Source organism: Apus apus, chromosome 8 (assembly GCF_020740795.1).
Source record: "Apus apus isolate bApuApu2 chromosome 8, bApuApu2.pri.cur, whole genome shotgun sequence".
Taxonomy (NCBI): Eukaryota; Metazoa; Chordata; class Aves; order Apodiformes; family Apodidae; genus Apus; species Apus apus.
In genome coordinates, this window is record NC_067289.1 from 14,531,437 (window position 1) to 14,546,104 (window position 14,668).

Here is a 14,668-nt window from a genome sequence, read left to right on the forward strand (position 1 = left end):
TCCTCTGCACTCTGCTCATTAACAGGTTTCCCATGGGCACTATTTTGAACACCCCAAAGCTCTAGAAAATTTTTAAGCAGGTTTTTGCAAAGGCATGTGTTAAAAAGCCATGAGAAATTCATCATGACTGTGGAAGGGACAGCCCAATCTCATGACTAGGGAATCAGAAAAAAAATATTCTTGTTTCAGGGCAGTTGTATGGGAAGAGACCTTGAGTGAAGTATTTCCATTGTGTTTCTGCCCAATGTGTTTCTGCTCATCTTTCCATAGCCTGAGATCCCTGGGACAGGGTTTAATTAGCTCCTTGTAAGCTGAAGCACAAAAGGTCCTGAAATATCTAGATACTCTTGTATTCTTGTATTTGTGGAGACAAAGCCATGCTAATGCCTCAGTGCTCAGTCTGTCATTGGTGACATCCTCTCCTCTTTGGGCCTATTCTGCTAGAAATGTAGCAAAAGCCTGACTGTACATATGTATGCTCATGGAAAAGGCCTTTCAATGAGATACAGGGTCTACTTGGGAGGAAGTGGTTGCAATGTTTAAATCACTAAGATTGCAGTCAAAATTGAGTTTTGAAAGGTCTTGTGCTCTACCATCCTATCTAGTGCTGCTTCTGAATGAGGAACAGTGCTCTGGTCTTGGAGTGGAGCAGTATCACTTCCTGAGTGTTTTCATTCCCTTGTCAGCAGGGATCACAGGAGCAGATACACAGTCAAATTTAAATGGTGTCCTGGTGGCCATGGTTGCTGTCTGCTTCCTCTCAGCAAATGGCAAGGGCAGGATAAGTGGGACTGGGCTCAAATCTGTTGCAGGAGTGAACTAGACTAACTGTATTATTGTGTTTGCCGTGGGCAAAGGCAGCACCTCAGGTGGCCCACAGAAAGCTGTGCAGATACACTAGCTTGAGTGCACATATGAGCCTTTGGCATTGCAATGGCATGGATTGGACAGACTGACGGGTGTGTTAAGGCTTCTGGGAGGCAGCCAAATTGAGGACTTCCAAAAAATTGCTTTCAACATTGGCCCCATGGCTGCAGACCTTTCTTGTAGCAGGATTTTTTACTCCGTTCTCTTCTGTTAAGAGTCAGTGGTGGGGTGGGCTGACCTGGTCTGGTCCTGGGGAAAAAAAAAGTGGTGGCCATCCTGGGTGATGTCTCCATAACTTTGCTTTTCCTTTCCTTTTGCAGCCCTTTTCAATTTAATTCCTGTGGGTCTTCGTGTGGTGGCAATCCAAGGGGTGAAGGCAGGTCTGTACGTTGCCATGAACGCTGAGGGATATCTCTACAGCTCAGTAAGTACTTCACACTGTTGTGGTCCTGGAGTGCTTTGCTTTTGTAGGCAGGAGGGAGAAGACTATGCTGGGACTTGAGGCTTTTTCTGAAAATAGTCACATATCAGCAGACCTTTAAAAGCAGGAACCAGAAAAGGGGGGAGCTACTGCAGGGCCATGCAATATTCACTTTAAAGTGTCTCCATGGAAATTCATGACAGTATTTCCTGACCTATGAAGATACACTGTGTGTTCCTTGGAGTAGTTACTTAATGTAGGTCACGTAAGAGAGGTCGTGTGGTTGGCTGGTTATATTCTGGTTTCCCATTTGTGAAATGGCATGGACTGAATGGAATTGCTTCTGAATTGTACACAGATAACTGATCATAGGTGGTACCCCAGGGGGTCATGCTCTGCTTTTGACTGCAATGTAAATCCACACCAAGACACTGACTTTGTTAAAATGGTTCTGGACTGTTCTGTTGGCAGAGTGCTTCAGCAGAGCAGAATTTCTCTGTATTTGTGTGGTCTTTTAAATGCACATAAAAGATAAGTGAGGCATTTTTTACTGACTCATTTCCCTATAACTTTCTTAGATGGCATGAAAGGGCATGAGGTTATTCATAAGATTCTCATTTGAAGTAAGTAATTGATTTTCACAGTGAATAATTGATTCAGTGATTTATTAAATATGGTGGTTCTTTGCCAGAATTTTTTATGCTTCAAATAACTTTGCTCTAGTTCTACATAGTAAAAAGTGGTAGTTAATAATACACTTCCCGTTTCTGTAGTTAGGATGTCTTTAAAGTGTATAGCTGAGATTCTAATCTCATCTGCCTCTGTGTAAATTTACAGTGCAGTGATTCTGCTCTGGTCTAGGCATTTACTTTGCTTTAAAAGCCTATGTGAGATTGGAGATAGGACCACTGAAAGGACAACAGTCCCAGCTGCTTGTACTCAATTTTTCTGAACTCTTGCCACCTGTCTTCATTGATGGTCAGTTTTAAAGCTCTCACATGGTTGGGGTTTCCCCCTTTCCTTTGGGTGGTAACAAAGCTCTGTCTCCTCAGTGGCTCAGGGTAGAAAACAGCAACTGGATGTGTTAGTATGCCTGGCAAGATAAGTCTCAAAACTGGCTGCTTGTCAAGAAGAGACAGAGATCAATCTGGATCTCTGTGGATGCCAGATGCTTCCTGTTCTTTCATAGACCAGTAAACATAAATGGCTGCTTCTAAGTAAATTACATTGTTTTACTATCAGTGAAAACCTCCTTTTTTTTGTAAAGCCTTTTAAGTCCTAAAGGTAATACCAAGCATGGTGTGGTACTGCATTATCATGTGTGCTTCCCTCTAGGCACATCAAGGGATCAGGGCTGATGTTTTGTCCTGTGTTGGTGCAGTGTTGGGCATAAAGGGGTCCTGGCCTGGCGCTGAGGCTTCTTATACCACTGGTGCCCTGCAAATGAGAACTGCAGGAAAGTGGTGTGTGTCACAGAGCCAGATCCAGCCTGGGTGGATCTCTTTGGGGCAATGAGGGGTAGCATTTTCTAAACAAATAGTGTAAGGGAGGGGCTCAAGCAAAGCAAAGCAGAGTAGGAAACATGTTTGACAGCTGAAAGATTAGAGTTTATGCAGAGGAAAAGGATCTCTTGCTAGCAGTAGTGAGATGATGCCAAGAGCAGAAGGGGTGTACTAAGAAATGGTGAGCAGCAGGAAAACCATGGGTCTAGGAAACATCTGCTAGTCATATGAAGCTTTCTAAGAGGCTCCAGATCATACATGTATTCAAATGAGGGTGGTTTAACGAGGCTTGCTTATTTCCAGCAAGTGTGCCTATCTCAAATAGGAAGGTTAATCAGGGAAGGCTAAGGATTCACCATGATGACTGGTGGTTAATAAAGTGGACCTCATTACATGCCATGACTTGATGCCATTCAGCTTCATCTGATCTCACCAGAGAGAAGCTGTTTCATCAACATGGTGTAAGGTTTCTGCTTGCAGTAAACAGATGCTACTGGCCCATCCCTAATTCAAGGAGATGGGACTTGCTGGACCAAATTTTCTTATATTGACTGGTGACTCTGTCTCTTATAGCAGGAAATGAATACATTCCTTGTGCTTTGGAGCAGACCCTTAGGCAAGAAAAAAAGATATTTGTGGATAAAGTCTGTTAGGAGCAGGGAGTGTGAGGCAAGCCACTCATAGCATCAGAGACAAAGGATGAGACCAGGGACCTGTAAGAGTACTGGATAGAGCTGGGAGAGCTCAGCCTGTCCAAGCAGTCTCTCTTGGATGCTGCAGTTTTCTTTGTCAGCCTGGGATCCCACTGCAAGCCGGCATTTGGCATGGCTGTGTCAGTCACAAAGACTGCTGGAGAATTGCTTTGGCAGGACCTGCCAGTGTGGTCCTTTGGGGTGAGCAGAGCCTCTGGTTATGCTGCCTGCACCAAAGGACGTGTTGTCCCTGTATCTTTGCTTTACAGACCCTGAACTACAGCTTGACTGTCAGGCCAGTTTCCTTTGGTATTTTGCATGTACCTTTTTTTTTTCACTAGACTTTTTGGAGGGTTTTCTGAGAAAAAATGGGTCAATATTCCCCATAGATACTGTTCATTCAAGCAGAGCCATTAATAAATGAACCTTTGCTGCTGCTTGGCTGCCTCCCTTGCTGTCTGTCCCATGCCCAGCCCTGCTTGGAGTTCTTTTAACACTATCAAGCCCAGGGCTGTTTTCAGATAAAATGCAGCTGTCCAGGAAAAGGGGTTTGTTTGTTTTGGGTTTTTTTTGGGTTTTCCCCTAGTCATGAGCTCAGATTGTGGCTGTAACTGAACACATGGTAACTGTGGGTTTGTTTTGGTTTTGTTTGGTGGTGGGCTTTTTCTGATATTTAAGCTGTGTGTGTCAACTGAGACCTTGGCTGGTATCTTCTACCCTTGGATCAAACCAGATGCTGTTATCAGTCTGGTCTCAGAAATAATTTGTGCCAATGCCTCATGAGTTTTGACCAATGGGCTCTTGAATGAATGGGGTTAGAATAACTAGCCCTTGGAAAGTCTTCCTGGTGTCCATCAGCACATAAGCAAGGCTGAGTGGCATTGTCTAAAGTCAGACTTGGTGAAAAACCTCTTTGCAGAAACATGTAAGACCATCCTTATATAGTCAGCCACGTAGATACCTTTTAGCAACTGAGTTTCCTTGTCTCTTCAGTTAGGGATGGGTAGGGACAATGTGGGGTCAAGTTGTTGGACTGAAGCTCACTGTAGATCCCTAGCCAGCTTTAGAGGTCTAAATGCAGTAGACACAGAAGCATCTTTGCATGGAAAGCAGCTGTTTATTACTTTTGTGCATTGTTGAATAACAGTAGATACCTTGTTGTTTTTTTTCTTCAGAGTAGCTTATTGCTACTTCTGAGGTCTGCTTGAGAATTAGATGCTTAGTAGGCAAGGAAATAGGGACTTGGTCTGAAGTACCTGGCTTTGCAGACAGTAGGATGCAAAATGTTGCCTTCATAGCAAGCTTGCAGAGTCATTAATGTGTTCCCATTTGATTTCTTGTAGTGTCAATTAGTTCTAAATTCCCTGATGGTGCATAAAGTTTTTTTATCAGCACCTGTTCTAGGGAATGACATGAGTCTCCTGAGGATCCACTGTTAGCATTTTATGCCAAAGTAAAAAAAAAACACAAAATGAATGAAGGGCAGAGGATATTACTTGTACTGTCTTTGCACTTGGGAAGCTGAGACCAATGGCTGGTTGTTGCAGAGGAAAGGGAACACAATAAAGAGGTACATCCTGCTCCAGTAAGTTTACGGCCTAATTGCAGTGGGAGAAAACACAGAACATGTTCTCCTGTCTCTGTCTGGAATGAATAGTTCTGCCACCAAATTAGTTCCTACTCCCATGTCACCTTTCTTTGTGAAGTTTCTTTCCTTGGTGGCCAGCTTACTTTCCATTAGTTTTGCTGCAACAACTGTTGGGGCCATAGGAAAGGGAGCACCTGCCAAGTGTCTTGCCTGAGAAGCAAATCTGGTTCTCCTGGATTCTCCTGCCCTCTCTGGAGCAGGTACACATCATGGGGCTGTAGATCCTCCACAAACCCACCCAATCACTCTGAAAACACTGAAACTCCAGTTCCCAATTTGACAATATGTATAATTCAGTGGCATTACAACTGGGATTGGTTTTTGCCCAAACTGCATAACACTTCTCTTCTAAAATGTACTGCTCTCAGATATTCCTTGTTGCTTAACTCAGAGTTCTAATTATTTTTGAAATGGCAAATCATGATACATAATTTATTGGGAAGACTGAGAAAACCCTAGCAGAGATACAGAATACAGAGGGGAAAAAATGGGTCACTTGTGAGAGCTCAGTATGGTTTTACAGTATAAACCTGTGAGTTTGAAATGCTGAAATTAGAGCTTGAATCACTTCAAAGGTTCCTGCTAATAAGGGAATGATTATGCACAATAAAAAAAATCTGAACAGCGTTGAAAAAACCCAAGTCATGTTAAAAGCTCAGTGTGTCTTTGCATTTTCTTATTCTTTGCTTTTTTCTGCTCTCTTGTTTTGCATAATAAACATGTCTTGCATAGTAATAAGCATCTGGGAAAGTATGTATATTAGTGGTATTTTTTAATCTGCTTGCAATGCTATATGTTGCTATAACTCCTCTTGGGTTGCTGCACTGTTACTTACATCATTTCAAGGTCAGGGGCTGGAATCAATAATGTTACATTCTCTTCCCAAATAGACTTGAGGTGTTGAAACTGCTTCTGCCAATGTAATTTCTTTGATTCCTAGTTGTCTTCCAGTGGTACTAGTTGATTCAGTTAGAAGTACAGATAGGTACCCTCAACACCTCCCTTTTGCAAGCAAGCGCACTTGCTGGGGGGGATTCCCTAGCTTACATTCCTCATTAGGGAGCCAGGGCAGTGGAGAGAAAGAAATGTCTCCAAAGGCAAAACAAAGCAGGAGCCCAATGTAATGTGCTTTTAATTTTCCTGCACAGTATCTGCTCTTCTTTGGCTGTTTAAAGGGGATCACTGGGTACAGGCATTAATGGGGAGATATAAAATGCTTCCTGTCCCCTGGCTTAATCATAAATAAGGAAGGAACAAAATGGATGCTCAGGGAAGCAGCTGTGCTGAGGAGAGCCAGTGCCTGGGAGCAGGTTCCTGTCTTGCATCGAATGTTCCTAAAATATAGCTCCTGGTAGCATGGAGACTCGTAAACACAGCTGTCAATAGCACAGTGGTCCCCTCTCCCTTGGTGAGATGCTGCCACCCCTGTTGCTCTGCTTGGTTCTCAGGAGCTTTTCAACCATCCAGCTTTCATCCCAGCAGAGCGAGCTCCCCTGTCTGACTGGTGGAAGTCAGGCAGGGCCAGTGCTGGCCCACACCAGCTCAGGGGTTACTCAGGTTGTTGTGTGATCATACCCATTCCTAGCTCTTACTTGTCAGGACCACCTGGACTGCTTGTCACACAGGGAGAGCTGTGACAGTGCAATACTGTGGCTTTTTTGGGGGCAGGTTTCCCATCTGGCAACCTGTTCAGGGACCTGTATTCCCTGAACTTTCCTGGCACAGCTCCACAGCAGGGGTCCCTCAGGGAGGGCTCTGCCCTGCACCTTTGTATCGATGCCTGGGATGAGTTAGGTCAGACTTAGGGGTTTTTTTGCCTATTCAAGCAAAAGACTGTTCAGAGGATAAAATCAGTAACAAGCTAATCCTGTTTTCCTAGCTAGCTGTTCCTTGTCTCACATGATAGCATTGCAAACGTTCAATAAGAGGTGCCTTCTCTTAGCCTTGGTTGCACAGGATGCTTAGGAGTGCTATGTTCCACCTAATGCCAGCTGGAGGAGGGGGGATGGGACACTCCCCTTTGTGAGTGGTCTGTCAGTAGTGGGATGCATTATCTTTTGCTGAAATTCCATTTTGGAGTAAAATGGAGGGGGGAGGAACCACTCCAGGGGTGCTGACTCATCTCATTTTGACACTTCACCAAAGAAATGTTACAGAAAGAACATTTCCCATCTGAAAGAACTTCAGTGTGTTTCATACTGCTTTTCCATTCCTAATAAAATCAGAACAAAATGTTTAGATTTTGGGCTGAGTATTTTGATCCCATATGATTTCCTTGAAGTGTGGAAGGGAGTGGAGGGTAAAACACCAGCATGGAGAGGTTGTTCTAAATTCTAAAGAAGGCAAGAGTGGAAATTGCAGAGATGAATCAGTTGTAGCTGCCATCCTCTGCACAGCCTTCCTTCTGCTGATTTCCTTGAAGCCAGATGTACAAGTCTAACTGTAGATAAGCAGTAGACAAAGTCTTTGGAGCAGGCACTAAGTAGCAGTAGCATTGCATAGAGCTTGCCCATTTTACTCATGTATGTTATGATCAATTAACCAGTGTAGGAGGAATGATGAGGTTAAAGCAGAACAGTCAATGGCAATGCAATGTTTTAGTTGGATTTTGGAAGGAAACTCTAGGAATAGTCTAGACTGAGGATTGGACAGCGTGCAGGGAGTCTCCTACTTAGAGATGATGCATGAGTTGAACAATCGTCCCAGCAAACAAGAATAAAAAGCTGACTTATATCACTCTGGAGAGGCTGTTGCAGCAGAAGTCACTTTCATTGTGTTCCTTCTACATCCTTCTGGCCAGGGAATGCAGGAGTGGCCAGCTCTCTCTCCTCTTCCTGGGTTGATATTTTGCTTTTTCTCAACCTCTCCAGCCTGCTTTGCTTGTTTTTAAAAACATTTATCCAGTGTCTGCTTTATCCACAAATAGTGCCATTTTCTGTTTTCCACAAGTGAAACCTAGACAAAATTCCAAGATAGCAAGGCCGACAATGAGACTACAATATTTTACATTGTAGTGGAGGGAGGACAGATATTGTCCTTCCTGAGTCCAGGACTCTGATATTAAAATAAATGAGGAAAGTTTTGAGTGAGGGCAAGTTTGGCTGAAGTCAGATGTATGCTAATGAAGTTATTTGGATCTCCTTTCCAATATCACCAAATTCAAATATAGTGTGATCAAACTCAGCAAAGCACTGGAATGGCACCCTGATGCTTTGCTGAATCTGTGTGACCCAGGCCCTGAAGATTACCAGTCATTTTCAGGTGCCTCTTCAGGCATCTCTTCTGGAAGAGCCACTCCTTACTGCAAGGAAAGCTCCACATCATCTCAGCTTCTCTTGCCCTGAGAGAGAAGCATCTGTGATGTCACGAGCAGGGTGGAAGGAACTGGTTTGCACTACTGGCAGCCAGTCACTGGTGTGGCATGTTGCATGCTGGCTGTGTGCTCAGCTCCACAGAGCATGTGGGGTGGCTGGCGAGTAGGTGCCAAGGAGCCTGCAGTCTGTGTGTGAGCAGGGAGGAACTGAGGGGCACCTTGCCAGCAGCACTGCCTGAAGGCATCCTGGCAGCAGACCAGGCAGGACATGGCTTTGGACCTATGCCAGGCCCTCCTGAACCATGCCTGGTCCTTTTGTCTGGCCTGGTGGTACAAGTTGCACCAAAGAGGCCCTGCGAGGTCTGTTTTTCTGCACATGCTGGCCAAGCCTGAGCCCGATTCTGTCCTTGTGACGGGGCTAGGAGGCAGCCGAAAAGCTGTGTGCATCAAAGGCAGAGCCTGCCCTTCCCACCCACTGGGTCCACTGACACAGGGGCTGACTTTGTTTTAAAAATATGCCTGGGCTTTGTGGAAGACTGAAATCATCATCCCCAAGGGGAAATGGCAGAGTTTTTTACATCTACTGGTTGTTTATAACTGGGATATTTATATTATCCAACTTGTACGTTTTGAATGAATGAACTGGGAATAACCTGGACCTAAAATAGTTCTTTAAAATTATTCTGCTATGAAACTTTTTTTTTCTTGAGTGGTAGAGGAGGTTTTAGGGTCCACAGAATTTTGAGATGCTGATACCCAGCACTATAGGGACAGGCAGGTTCTTTAGGGATCCTTGGCAGAATGATGACATGACATCATTGTCGATACAATTAAAACTTCATTTAAACCCAGACCCTCAGTATTCTCACATCAGTGTGTTTCAGACAACACGCCCAGACCAAAGAGCTCATCCTGGTGGATGGATGCTGTGTAAACTCCTGCATAGGGCCTCCCCTGTTGCTTTTGCTTGATTGAAAAAAAGAGACTTTCTTTCCTGCTGATGGAATCCTATTTTGTGTGGAGGTGGCTGCTCTTCTGTGGAAAAGCTTGACAAGCCCTGAAACTTTTAAACAACATTAAATTAATTGTCCCTCTTCAAAATCAATAAATCACTCACATGCACAGACAAGTCACAGGTTAATTTGGTGGTTTGACATCTTGGCAATCAAGAAGGCATTAAAGAGACTATGAGGGTGTTGTGCTACCTCTGACTTACCTGTGGCAGCTTTAGATGCAGAGGAGCTGTGTTTCAGGAGCAGTGGTAGCCTTTCATGGAGCTCTTTTCTGTAACTTAACTGAAGCCCAGAAATGTGAAAGTATTTTACTATTCACAATGTGAGTCTAATCCCCCAAATACACACTTAGACACCAGCCGCACACTAAAAGATTTCTGAAATGTCATCACCCTCTTGACATAAATAAAACATGGCATGGAGATGGTAAATCTTACTATCTCCTCACTGCTTTCCTCCTGAGAAGGCTGATGGATTGACTTCTCTTTATAAGAAGCCTCCTTGGTCAGCTCTTCTGAAGGCTGTGCATCAGATGCATTATTGATAACAGCACTTGGGAATTGCATACACATGTGCTCATGTTACGGATTCTCAGCTGCTTTCTGGAGCACTGCAGAGGAATCACTGCAGCTGGACAAAGATTGTCTGCTCCTCTCTCAAAGTATAAATCACCATGAATCTCTTGCCTCGTCCTTCTCTTCTGCCACTAAATAATTTTAAGCATGAACTAGAAGAGAGTAAAATAGTGTTTCAGGGAGTCTGAGCAAGGCTGCTACGTGAGGAAGCACCAAGAAGATAATGTCCAACTTTCTAGGCACATGTAGTGTGAGATTAGGAGCAAAATTTAGCCATTGGACATTCCCACAAGTGCAGTGGCCATGTTGGGCTATTGCTTGCCCCAGCAGCAACCTTCCCAAAGGGAATAGGGGTTGAGAAGGGCAACTTTTGGTATTCCTGCTGCAGTGTTCAAAGCCCATGCACTCATGCCTGACATCATGTGCCTTTTAAAGTGAGTTTCCTGCTCCTAGGGGCTGAGGAGTTACTACATTGTCCCATGTTGCTCTGAGTTGATTCATATGCACTGCAAGGAGGTTTCCCCATTCTTACGAAGGCTCGGTAACTCCTGTTGATGGAGCTGGGGCAGCTAATGGGGTCTGAGTTTTGTACTGTACTTAATGCCAAGGAGAACTGCCACCATCTGCAGCTGGGTGATACCATCTTTTTCCTGCAGCCCACACTTCTGCACTGTGCCTGTTCCCATGTCAGGTAGATGGCTGTGAAAAGGCTCTTGCTTTCCAGCAGGGCAGAGCAGACTGGCTGGAGGAAGGACCTTTGACAGGGGTCTAGCCAGCTCAGGAGAAGGATGGTGTGCAGGTGTGCAACCAGCCAGCTCCACTTGAGCTTCATAATGTTGGTTGTTTTATTTCTGGTTATTAGAGGAAAAAGGCTCAGGGCTTTTTGTCTTTTGTACTGACTTGTCCAAAGAACTTCCATCTTCTTGCACTTCTTACTGCTGCTGTTGGCATTTTGGCTGGACAATATTCTCCCTTTTCCTCCTTATTTCTCCTGGAGTGCCCTGGGAGCACTGAGTCCGTGCTGTCTTGAGTGATGCTCGCTGTCTTGAGTGATGCTCACTGTCTTTTTCCTGCTGCTTTCCTGCCTGTCTGCATTTGCACAGAGTTGTAGCAGGATCTTGTCCACATGAGATGTTTATGGATATCCTGTAGGCACCTGATGTGATAGGAAGGTATCTAAAATGCTGCTGCCATCCAGTGCTTCTCAACTTGTAGACCTGTCTGGGCAAAGACATGTCCTTTTTCTGGCTTAGCATGGAAAAAACTTTTAGACCTTGTGTATGGACTCCTTTTCCTCCTCCTTTTCCCAGTCCTTGAGTGCAATTCCATGCTCTGCCCTAGCAAGCAGTCTGGAGGCATTGAACCCAAAGGCAGATATGGTCTCTGTGGCTGGAAAAAGTGGAGAATCATTGCAGGAGTTGCATCTATGAGCTTTTGTTTAAGGTTGAGGGGAAAAAAAAAAAAGCTACATTACGTGAGTGGCTTACAGGGATGTGCTGGTTTGAGGGTGTGTGGGTCATCTGGATCATTGGCAGTGGGAGGAATTACCTTACCTGGGGCTGCAGAAGCCAATGGTGTGGGCCCTGAAAAGAATCTAGTATCATTTACTTGTGAGTTGCTCCTGGGCTCTCCCACTCTCTCAGATAATTTTCCACTCATGCTGGGAAGCTTCATTACATAGTTAAGGAAACTGATCATATAAGAGCGGTGTGATGTGTCCACAGTCATGCATGGAGACTGGATTAGGCCTTCTGTTCTTCTAATTCCTAATTTATTGCCTTAATCAGAAGCTTTTTCTTGTTTATCCAGGGAACTGGTACATCAGCAGCAGCAGCACAACTTGTGTGTGCAGTATCTTTAGTCTGAGCAAATCGGTTTGCTTTGAAGCTGTGTGCTGTGTAGGCAGGGCTTGCTTCTTCCTCTCTGCCTTCCCATTTCACTTCTGTTCTGGCTCCTCAGTGTTTATATCCCTAGCAATCTTCATTGAGGATAATGGGAGCAGGCAAAAGAACCACGGGAGAGTTGTGCTCTGCCAGCCATCTTCCCTTGCACATCTTAATACCATGTGTCAAGTGCAGTTGCTCAGGGCTCCACAGATACCTCTTTTTCAGCTGCTCAAGGAGCTGAGGATGTTTATGGTGTTGGCTTCACAAGATGGCAGGTGGAGAATTGGTAACAGCTCCTGAGAAGCTCTGGGTTGTGGCAGTGCTCTGGAAAAAAGCACTTGTAGTGTGTTGATGCCCCAGGAGCTGAACAGGCAGGTCTTGCAAGGAAATAATTTGCAGTAACAAAATCAGGCATGAATTTTCAGACAATGCAAAGCCCTGCATTCAGAGGTGTGGGGCACCCAGTACATCCCCTTGCTCTAACTGGGATGAGTGTAAGGGTGACCCTTGTGGATTCATTTAACTTAAATGCCCAGCTCTAGTAACAGGCAGTAGCTTACTGAGCTGTCTGACCATTGAGAAAACATCTCCTTAGGCTGTGCAGAAATAACTATTTTCAGAGCTCAGTTGAGTACCAGAAACCATCACATGGATTGCTGTGGAGTCTGTCCAGCATTCATGGTGTCTCAGTAGTGCTTTCTAGCCCTGGTATAGTGCCATGCACTGTGTCTTCCTCTCTCTCAGGGACCTTGTGCCATCCAGGTATAACCAAGGACTTAATGAGAGCTGTGGGCCAAACTCTGCATTAATGGTTTTGTTTGGAAGTGGACTGGGTGTGACTCAACAGAAGAAAATGTTGTTCCCTTTTTTTGTTGTTTGTTTTTAGTGATGGAAGCTTGGCCTTAAAGTGTAACATAGCAAGGCAACTGTGGAAGGCACAGTACCATTTCTGTGGTAATAAATAGTAATCTCTTAGAACTAGTGCCTGTTTCAGAAACTGGGCATCAATATGTCTTTCTGTGAAGTTATAGCAAGACCTGCTTTTCTATGAGAAAGTTCAAAGGGATTTCCAGAAAAAGGAGAGAATAATCCACTTTCCTACACAGCACAGCACAGGTGTAGAAAAGGGAAGGATGCCAGTTGGTCACACTTCGGTTTGTAACTCATTAGTTGCAGAAGCAGGCAAAGCACCCAGATTCCCATAGCCTGTGTTTCGTGCATGACACTGGTTAACTTTAAGTGGTTTTTTCACATTTCTCTGCATGCCTGTTAAAGTGTTGGCCACTGTGTTCCAAATGTGAATGTCTCAAACTTTTTACTCTGCAACAATCTCTGTCTTTAAGGAGCTCTGAGAGACAAATAATTCCATATTTAAATTAAAGGGTTTTATTCCATCTCCAGGAGTTTCTTGCAAAGAAGTTCATTGTGAAAGTTTATTATTCAAATCTGGAGGGATGGAAGGAAATCAATTTCCTCCTTCAGCACTACCTTTTTTCACCTGCTTTATTAACTTATCACTCTCTGCCTTGCCAGGATTATTCTAATCAGATTTCACATGTAAAAAATAATAACAGAAAAATAATTCTCCTCTTTCAAGGATTTTGGAGGCTTAAGTAAATTAAGACATTGATCAGATTCTGCTCACTGTTGCAGTTGTGAATACAATAGAGGGTACCTTGTGTGGCTAGGGAAAGAATTGTGTCTGGTGTGTCTTTTATCTTCAGAGAGAGGCCAGGAGGGAGGACTGAAACAGCCCTTCTGCCTGGGGTTGTTTGGTTAAACCTGTGTTTCTGGGTAACAGCTGGGATGTAGACCTGTAAAGTGTGTGAACACAGACCAAATCAACAGGGCAAAATGGCAGAGAAGAGATGCTTGTGTTTCTGCAGGTTGCACTGCACGAGGCTGCTCTAGCAACCAGACCTGCCAGGCTGGTGCTTCACCATCACCTCTGTCACTGGGTGTTACAGAGGGGAGCCAAATGTCCGAATTGCTCTAGTGGTTTTACAAGTGTGTTCTCAGCCTAATGCACCAAAGTAACAGTCTGTAGCAAGGCCAGCACAGCCTCTCTGCATACAGCTTATTTCTGGCTTGGCAGCTGTTTGAGAACCTTATTTGCTGTACGTGTTGAGAGTGACAGTGCTCCTGTGGGGGCTATGACCTTGACCATCCTTTCATTCTTCCTCAGTAAGCTTGTTACAAGCTTCTAAATCACCATCGGGATTTTGCCATGAGCTACAATAAAAATGTCTCTGCAAATACTGCCACAAGGAGGTAAATTCACCTTTCAGCCAAAGGTCTGGGCTTGTGGACGTGTGGAGGAAGGCCTCTCTGATACTGTCTCTGGCTCCTTGTGGTGCAAACTAAGTGTTTCTATTGAGTTTGACAGAAAATAACTCCATGTTCCAGAGGTGGGATCTTCATAGTGGCTGAAAGATGATATGGATGTGTCTTCCTGCTTGGCCAGGAAAAGACAATACTGAGACTGCTGACAGCAGTGGTTATTTTGGGGGTTCCAAGCACATGAAACTAGGCTCTAGTAATAATACATGCCTGCAGACAAAACATGAAAAAAAGGTGGTCTTCCTCTTTGCAGATGGAAGGCAATTCTTATATTTAGGGTGGTAGCAGGACATTTTGTAGGGTTCAGCTCCCTGCTCTACCATAAATCCCTTGCCTTAATTGAAGCCTTAATTGCAGGATCAATTAACTTGTCTGAAGTTAGACATTCACATCTCTCTGCAAAGTGCCAGC

At 44.4% G+C, this 14,668-nt stretch overlaps 1 protein-coding gene across 3 annotated transcripts in view; it reads left to right on the top strand.

Annotated features, from left to right (window-relative positions):
• The window catches only part of FGF12 (fibroblast growth factor 12), a 211,366-nt gene that overhangs the window by 142,750 nt on the left and 53,948 nt on the right, over nucleotides 1–14,668 (top strand). For all 3 annotated transcript variants that reach the window (XM_051626683.1, XM_051626684.1, XM_051626682.1), the window contains exon 3: nucleotides 1,188–1,291. In XM_051626683.1, coding sequence (XP_051482643.1) covers nucleotides 1,188–1,291 — 104 coding nt within the window. The remainder of the gene's footprint in view (nucleotides 1–1,187; nucleotides 1,292–14,668) is intronic.